The 8,707-nt window shown below is 54.1% G+C and overlaps 1 protein-coding gene across 2 annotated transcripts; it reads left to right on the forward strand.

Moving 5' to 3' along the window:
- Positions 1-240: 240 nt before the first annotated feature.
- On the forward strand, positions 241-7,095 carry SLC39A3 (solute carrier family 39 member 3). 2 transcript variants are annotated; one of them, XM_019964522.2, is made up of 5 exons: positions 241-380; positions 673-754; positions 942-1,056; positions 1,817-2,149; positions 5,971-7,095. In XM_019964522.2, the coding sequence occupies exons 4-5, from the start codon at positions 1,940-1,942 to the stop codon at positions 6,703-6,705; spliced, it is 945 nt and encodes a 314-aa protein (XP_019820081.2). In that variant the 5' UTR covers positions 241-380; positions 673-754; positions 942-1,056; positions 1,817-1,939; the 3' UTR covers positions 6,706-7,095. The 2 variants fall into 2 exon arrangements, with proteins under 2 accessions (XP_019820081.2, XP_019820080.2); XM_019964521.2 differs by having other exon boundaries at positions 247-380; positions 476-754.
- The last annotated feature ends 1,612 nt before the right edge of the window (positions 7,096-8,707 follow it).

The raw sequence follows: 8,707 nt of genomic DNA on the forward strand, positions 1-8,707 counted from the left end.
CCAAGCCTCTACCCGAACGGGATTCAGCACCAGGAGCCCCTGGACAGCTCTGGAAGCCAAATACTTCTGGAACCCTTCCTCTAAGGTCTGAGTTTCCCACCGGAGCCGCCCTGTGGCAGTACCCGCCGCTCAGTGGGAGGAAACTACTTTCCCTTGCCAGTAGGAGAGGTGGAGTCGCAGTTTGAGTGGCAACTGTAACAGCCAATGGCGTGGAGAACGTGGCCCGCGGCGCTTGGGGTGGCCAGTGGTCAGAGGCGTGGGCGGGGCGTGGGCAGCGGCGCGCCGAGCTACGGCTCGGCCAGGAGCCCGGCAGAAGGGTCGACACCGCCCGGCAGTTGAGCGGCAGACGGCTCTAGTGGGCGGGCGAGGACCCGACGGAGGTACGTGCGGGCTGGGCCTGGGAGGCTCGGGGCCAGGCGGGCTCTTCTGCCCGTTAGCCGAGGCCCCTCCTTTGATTTGCGTACGGTTTCCCCAGCGGAGCGCGACTTGTCTCCTGTCGAGCTGGGCGCCGGATGCAGCGCTGGGTACACAGATGGTGCTCAATAAATGCTGAGTGAAAGGATGAATGAATGAGACCGTCCCCTCTGCCTAGCCCCATTAATCCCCGGGTTGAGGGCGTCTAGGACACACTCACCTCAACGCTGCAGCCTGGGGCATCCTGATCCTCGGCAGGTATTTATTGGGCGCCTACTGTGTATCTGGCTTCGGACTGGGGAAGACAGACTCCTGGATCCTGTGGAAGTCGCAGCCCAAGGTGAGTAAGGACATTCGAGGATTTTATGTAGTTTCCTGTAGCACCAGTGATGCCTAGGGACGGGGTGTGAGATATCTCCCCCCTGGTGGCATCTGAACTGACTAGGGGACGCGGGCAGTGAGAACTGAGAGGTTGGGGAGCAGCCGCAGTCTCTTGTATTAATGGTGACATTTTCGGATCTGTTTAGGGCGAGATCGATTTCAGTTTGGCTCATCAAGTCCCATAAAGAGGTCCACATGCTTCAGCTCATCCGTTTGTTCAGCCAACTGATACTGAGCATCGGTTCTGCTTGGAGCCTTGAGGTGGGTACAGGCGGTACCATTTAGGGCAGGGGGAGGCCCCCTCAAGGGGTCCTGGAGGCAGCGATCTGAAAGACAAGCATTACTGGGAGGTTAGGGGAAAGTGGCCTGGGGAAGAGAGCAACAGGTGCAAAGGCCCTGAGGTGGGAGCAGGCTTGCCACAGTCAGGGACCACAAAGGCCAGTGAAGGGAGGCGGTGCAGAACCTTTGTTTCAGGGTAAAGCTGTTGGATTTTACATAAGGGCGAGGGGACCCAGAACATTGTACAATGATGGAAGTGTTCTCTTTGCTGTCCAGTATGGCGACTGCTAGACTCAGGTGCCTATTGGACACTTTTAATATGGTTAGTGTGACTGAGAAGCTGAATTCTACTGAATATTATTTAAATGTTTATATATATATATTTTTTGCCTACACTGGGTCTTAGGGTAGGCATGTGGGATCTAGTTCCCTGACCAGGGATTGAACCTGGGTCCCCTGCACTGGGGAGTCTTAACCTTAGTCTTAGTCCCTACAGTGGAGTCTTAGCCACTGGGCCAGCAGGGAAGTCCCTATTTCTGCATTTTATTTAATTAACTTACACAGACACATGTGTCTAGTGACTGCCATACTGGACAGCGTAGCCGTGGAAAATTTTCTGCAGGAGACAATGATGCGTGCTAGGCCTGGAGTGGGTAGAAATACTGGGGGTGACGGGCTTGGTTTCTTGAGCTGGTCAGAGGACCAGTCCAACAGCTGATGCAGTTTCCCCTGACATTCACAGAGGCTGGACTGAGGCATGAGCCCCCAGCTGCGTGGTTGGACCCCCTAGCGCATTGTGGGACGGGAGTGTGCTCCCACACATGGTTTGGCCAGGCGGCGACCAGAGCAGCCGGGGGACGCCACCATGGTGAAGCTGTTGGTGGCCAAAATCCTCTGCATGGTGGGCATGTTCTTCTTCATGCTGCTTGGCTCCCTGCTCCCCGTGAAGATCATCGAGATGGACTTTGAGAAGGCCCACCGCTCGAAAAAGATCCTCTCACTCTGCAACACCTTTGGCGGTGGGGTCTTTCTGGCCACATGTTTCAATGCTTTACTGCCGGCTGTGAGGGAAAAGGTAAGGCTCCTTGGGCTGGCAGTAGTGGCCCATGGCACCTTATGGCCAAGCGTCTCTGCTGCTTTTCTTCCATTTTTTTTTTTAAACTGAGATATAGTTGATATACAATATTTTGTCAGTTTCAGGTATGCAACATAGGGATTCACAATTTTATAAAGGTTATACTCCATTTATAGTTATTAAAGGGCTTCTCTGGTAGCTCAGCTGGTAGAGAATCTGCCTACAATGCAGGAGACCCTGGTTTGATTCCTGGGTCAGGAAGATCTGCTGGAGAAAGGATAGGCTACCCACTCCAGTATTCTTGGGTTTCCCTAGTGGCTCAGCTGGTAAATAATCCGCCTGCAATGTGAAAGACCTAGGTTGGATCCTTGGGTTGGGAAGATCCCCTAGAGAAAGGAACAGCTACACACTCCAGTATTCTGGCCTGGGGAGAATTCCATGGACTGTATAGTCCATGGGGTTGCAAAGAGTCAGACACAACTAAGCAACTTTCACTTTCACTTTCTTCATAGTTATTAGAAGCTATTGCTATATTCCCCATGCTGTATAATACATCTTTGTAGCCTATTTAATCTTTTTAGTCTTTATTTTTTTGGCTGCACCATGTCTTAGTTGTGGCACATGGGATCTTCACTGTTACATGCACAATCTTCTTTGTGGTGTGTGGAATCTTTAGTTGCAAACTCTTAGTTGTGGCAATTTGGACTTTTGGTTGTGACATGTGGGATCTAGTTCCCCTATCAGGGATCAAACCCAGGCCCCCTGCATTGGGAGCTCAGGGTTTCAACCGTTGGACCATTCGGGAAGTTCCTATTTTATACATAATAGTTTATACCTCTTAATCCCCTACCCTTATCTTGCCCCTCCCCCATCTCTGGTGCTTTTCAACCCTGATACCAAGCTTAGGGACCTTGACACTATAAGGGTGAGGGGAAGTAGAAAATGAACTTACTCTGTGACCATGAGCTGGTTGCTTTTCCTTTCTGGGTCTTACCTGGTAAACAAGGGGTTTGAACAAGACCTGGGGTTCCCAGATGGTAGGCTCATCAGTCGTTACTTGACCAGACCACTTGCACCAGGCATGTGCACTTTGTCCTGAAGCTGACAATTGTGGCCTCTTTTCAACTCCTGTATCAGTCAGATGTTTGCTGCATAACAAATTATTACAAACTTAGCATCTTAAAACAGCACATATTTTAAGACCACAGTTTCTGTGGGTCAGGAGTCTGGGTAACAACTTGGCTGCTGGCTTTCATGAGGCAGCAGTAGAGGTATCTGCTGGGCTGTGGTCTCATCCCAAGGTTCAGCTGGTGACAGGTTGGCATCTGAGCTCACGTGGTTGTGAGACATAGTTCAGTTCCTTCCTGATTGTTGAACTGGGGCACAGTTCCTCCCGAGCTCTTGGCTGGGAGCCACCCGCAGTCCCTGGCCACATGGGCTTCCTCACTGTGCCTTTTGCTTTTATCTGCAAGTCCCATCCTGTGCCTGGACTGCTGACATTGAGGGCTGGGCAGTGTTTTGCACTTCTAAGCTTGTGTTCCTCCATTACAGAGCATGGGAAACTTGTGCACTTGGCATCAGTGAGGATGAGATTTGAGTCTTCTCTGGTGTACTCTGCACCCCCTTCCTGCATTCTGACAGTGTCACCACCAGCCTGGACTACTGTAATGGCCTTGCCCCTCCCTGTTCCTCTCCAGCGCACAGGGCCCTCTCACAGTCCTCCCAGAACCACTCCTGTGCCACACCCCTGCCCCAGACTCCCCAACACCTCAGTGGGCCAGGCCCCTCCTCCTGGCCACCTGCCAGCCCCCATCAGAGCTCCCGCTTCATGGTCCAGTGTGGCCGCCATGGACCTGGACCATTCCAGCTGGTCAGGTTTCAGTGAATTGAAATTGAACACAATTCAACAGGCCAGTCCTCAGTTGCACCAGCCACATTTCAAGTCCTCAAGGGCCATGCGTGGCTGGTTGGTTCCATGTCAGACAGCATAGACAGAGAACATTCCATCATCTGGAAGGTATTGGATGGTACTGGCTCAAGGGGTCTGGTGAGGACAGCCAGATGTGCTGGCGAGCCTCTTATTGGTTCTCAGCACCTTCACCCAAGAGGGTGGAGTGACGGGGGCCCCCAGAAATAGCCTCTGAGTCATTTGGAAGCAAACCCATGGAGGCATCAGGGCCAGAAGGCCTGACTGATGTCATGATCTGGAGGCCAGAAGTCCAAGACCAGGGGGTCAGTGGTCTGGGTCCTTCTGAGGCCATGAGAGTGAGTCTGTCCCATGTCCCTCCTGGCTTGTGGGAATCGTCTGCAGTCCCTGGTGTCCCTGGCCCTTTGCGAGCATCACGCCATCTCTGCCTCCATCATCACATGGCCTCTCCCTGTGTGTCTCTTTGTGTGTCTCCTTTTCTTTCTCAGAAGGACACCTGTCATTGGATTCAGGCCCCATCCTTATCTGGGAAGATGTCATCTCAAGATCCTTATCTTATGAATGAGTTTCCTGGGGTGACCATGACAGAAGATCAGAGATGGGGGGCTTGAACAACAGACACTTACTCTCTTCTAGGGCTGGAGGCCACAAGTCTGAGATCAAGGTGCTGGCAGGGTGGGGCCTCCTGTGGCCTCCCTCCCTGCCTTGCAGACAGCCATCTCTTGCAGCCTCTTCACAGGATGGCTCTTCTTCCTGTTAGGACACCACCTAGTGGCTTAGGGCTGCCCCAACAGCTTTCTTTTAACTGAATCTCCTATTTAAAGACCTTTCCTCCAAATAGGGTTGGTTTTGAGGCACCAGGCTTAAGAGTCTGCCTGCAATGTGGGAGATCTGGGTTCAACCCCTGGGTCAGGAAGATCCCCTGGAGAAGAGAATGGCAACCCACTCCAGTATTCTTGCCTGGGAAATCCCATGGACAGAGGAGCCTGGTGGGCTACAGTCCGTGGGATTAGAAAGAATTGGACACGACTTAGGACTCACACACACACACTTGAGGCACTAGGGGTTGGGAGACTTTCATATAAAAGTTTCTGTTTGTCAGGGACACAGCTCAGCCTGTTGCACCTCAGTTATGTCTGCAAAGACCCTTCTTCCAAATGAGATCACTTTCTGAAGTTCCTGGTGGACATATCTTTAGCACACTACACTATTTTATTTTTTTAAATATTTGTCTGTTTGCTTGTTTTAGAAGCTACCTGTAGAAGGCTGGAGGAGTACAGAAAGGAAGAATATCTTAAAGGGTATCAAATGGTTGCTTTTATTTTTTATTTTTTTGGCCACGCCGAGCAGCATGCAGAATCTTGGTTTCTCCAGCAGGAATCGAATTCATGCCCCCTGCTGTGGAAGCATGGATTCTTTTTTTTTTTTTTTTAACTATTATTTATTTATTTACTAATTTTTGGCCATGCTAGGTCTTCTGGGCTTCTTACTGAGGTGGTTTCTCTTGTTGCAGAGCACAGCTTCAGTAGTTGTGGCCCAGGGGCTTAGTTGCCTCAAGGCATGTGGAATCTTCCTGGATCAGGGATCGAACCTATGTCCTCCTGCATTGGCAGTCAGATTCTTAACTACCAGGCCATCAGGGAAGTCTCTACACCATTTGCAAGTTGGTCAACAGAGTGGAAGTGGCGTGAGCCCTATTCCCTTTCTAATAGATTTTTTTTTCAATCCATCAAGGATGAGTCACTGTCCCCTTCCCCTTTTAAAACCTGTATGAAGTGGGTATTTCTGTTAATTGAATGGTCATATCTGGTGAACCTGTTGTGTGGGCAGTGGGGTCACAGCCTCTTGCCTCTGAACCTCTCCCATCCTTTCCCCCTGGCACCCTCTGCTCCAGCTCAAGGAAGTCCTGACTCTCGCGCACATCAGCACCGACTACCCGCTGGCCGAGACCATCATGCTGTTGGGCTTCTTCATGACTGTCTTCTTGGAGCAGCTGGTGCTGACCTTCCGCAAGGAGAGGCCGGCCTTCATCGACCTGGAGACATTCAATGCCAGCTCAGATGCTGGCAGCGACTCGGAGTATGAGAGCCCCTTCATGGGCGGCCCACGGGGCCACGCACTCTACGCGGAGCCACATGGGCACAGCCACGGCCTGAGCGTTCAGGAGCTGTCACGCTCCAGCCCGCTGCGGCTCCTCAGCCTGGTCTTTGCCCTGTCGGCCCACTCGGTCTTCGAGGGCCTGGCCCTGGGCCTGCAGGAGGAAGGGGAGAAGGTGGTGAGCCTGTTCGTGGGAGTGGCCATCCACGAGACGCTGGTGGCCGTGGCCCTGGGCATCAACATGGCCAGGAGTGCCATGGCCTTGAGGGACGCAGCCAAGCTGGCTGTCACCGTGAGTGCCATGATCCCACTGGGCATCAGCCTTGGCCTGGGCATTGAGAGCGCCCAAGGCATGCCCAGCAGCGTGGCCTCTGTGCTGCTGCAGGGCCTGGCGGGTGGCACCTTCCTCTTCGTCACCTTCTTTGAGATCCTGGCCAAGGAGCTGGAGGAGAAGAGCGACCGGCTGCTCAAGGTCCTCTTCCTGGTGCTGGGCTACACTGTCCTGGCTGGCATGGTCTTCATCAAGTGGTGACCACTCTGCCCCCACCCAGCCGGAGCCCAACAAGATGCACAGGGCCCTGCCCCACCTCCCCTGAGGGTCAGAGCTCAGCCCCCAGGCCATGCCTACACATAGAGGGGCCGCCTGGGACCACACTGCACCCCAAATCCTGCACCCTGAGCCTTGGGGCCCCACTCTTACTTTTACAAATTCTTCTCTTAAAAGTATTTCCCAAAGCTGTGTGGCCATGTCATCCTCGGGCGTGGAGATCTGGTGACTCATAGGGGAGGTGGGGTGGGACCCAGACCCTCCTCCCCCAACACTCCAGCTTGGATGATATGGAAGTAGCCAACCTCTGTCCTCCTTGCCCGTGGTGGCCAGCTGGTAAAGAATATGCCTGCAATATAGGAGACCCTGGTTCGATTCCTGGGTTGGGAAGATTCCCTGGAGAAGGGATAGACTACCCACTCCAGTATTCTTGGGCTTCTCTAGTGGCTCAGATGTTAAAGAATCTGCCCACAATTTGGGAGACTGGGTTCGATCCCTGCATCTGGAAGATCTCCTGGAGGAGGGTATGGCCTACCCATTCCAGTATTCTTGCCTGGAGAATCCCCATGGACAGAGGTGCCTGGCAGGCTACAGTTAATGGGGTCACAAAGAATCAGATAGGACTGAGCGACTTAGCACCTGTGGCCACCCTCAGCCTCCCCTGGAGCCCTGCAGCACGAAGCTGGCGGAATGTCCCCAGGGTTAGAAGAGGGGCCAGGCTCTGTCACGTGACACCCTGAGTGGTTTCCATTAGGAGGGCCCTTCAGGGAGCCTCTGTTCAGGGTTAGTTGGAGGCCCTGTTCAGGGTTAGTGGTTCCTGCTGCCTGAGGCTGTGCTTGGTGGGCGGAGGTATGGTTTCAGGAACCCTGGAGACACCTTGTTCCCTGTTTTCGGTGCGGCCTGCCTGCATGGGGAGGTTGTCCCCCAGGGCCTGGGGCTGAGCTCTTTGGTTCTGGCCCAGAGAGACATATGGGCAGGTTCCAGGGGCCTCAGTCCTTGGTTCTTGGCCTCAGGTGCCCAGGGACTCCCGGCAGGCCAGGGTCAGGGGCCACGTGACTCAACTCCCCCCACCAGGCACAAATGAAGCTCAGGTTCAGGAGCGTACGGGACTAACAGCCCTGTGGGGTTGGCATACACCCTCCCCTCCGTAGGAACGAGCTGTGTTAGTGTTGTCGGGGCAACCAGCAGGCGCCCCCAGGGATGAGCCAGGGCTGAGGGCCCTTTCTGGGGACTTCGCTGCATCTCTGGCACAGCCTTGGCTCCCCTAGCCCTGACCCCGTTACGCATACCCTTCCTGCCACCTCCTTCTTTCATTCAGCCAGGGGCCCAGGCCCCTTCCTAGAATCTCTAGTCTACTCCTGTCTCAGTCAGGGTCACTGCCCAGACCCATGCCAGCAAGACCTGCTGTGCAGTGGGGTTGTTTGAGCTTCCTGGCAAGGACAGGCCCCTGTGCCCTGTGGGCCTGGGCTCAGCAGGTGCTCTGGCCCCAGGGTGTACCTGGAGCACCTAACTGTTGTTCGAGCAGGCACCCCAGGTCCTGGCCTGCTGCCGCTAGCCAGGCTCCAGAAGCATGAGAATGCACAAGCTCCATTAGTTTCCCTGCCAGTCTCAGGGAACAAGGGTGTATGTCCAAGCAGCCCCACCACTGCTGATGGAACTATTGGGCCTGTTTCTAGGAACATCAATCTGGCTTTTACCAGGACCCAAATCTCAACCTCACCTGGCCTGACGCTGTCCCCATGCCAGGCAAGCGACCCCCTTGGGGGTGGGAGCATCACCTGCACCTTGTCCTAAACCCAGCGTTGCTGGTGACTGCCTGCCCCTGCTTCACTCTGCCCTCAGTGGGCAGTACCCAGCAATCTGCTAGATTCCAGGGCCTGTCTTCAGATGGAGGGGTGTGGCCCATGCAGTGGGTCCCTCAGGGGCTCCTCTCCCCAAATCCAGTAGGAACCTCCCATGTGGTCTGCTCTAGGAGTCCCCACTCCAT

The sequence above is a fragment of the Bos indicus genome, chromosome 7 (genome assembly GCF_029378745.1).
Source record: "Bos indicus isolate NIAB-ARS_2022 breed Sahiwal x Tharparkar chromosome 7, NIAB-ARS_B.indTharparkar_mat_pri_1.0, whole genome shotgun sequence".
Taxonomy (NCBI): Eukaryota; Metazoa; Chordata; class Mammalia; order Artiodactyla; family Bovidae; genus Bos; species Bos indicus.

Bases quoted from the DNA above. Each gene is read 5' to 3' on its own strand.
- SLC39A3 (XM_019964522.2), top strand. From the start codon at position 1,940: ATGGTGAAGCTGTTGGTGGCCAAAATCCTCTGCATGGTGGGCATGTTC. The intron at 2,150-5,970 runs GTAAGGCTCCTT...CCTCTGCTCCAG, and splicing joins TGCCGGCTGTGAGGGAAAAG to CTCAAGGAAGTCCTGACTCT.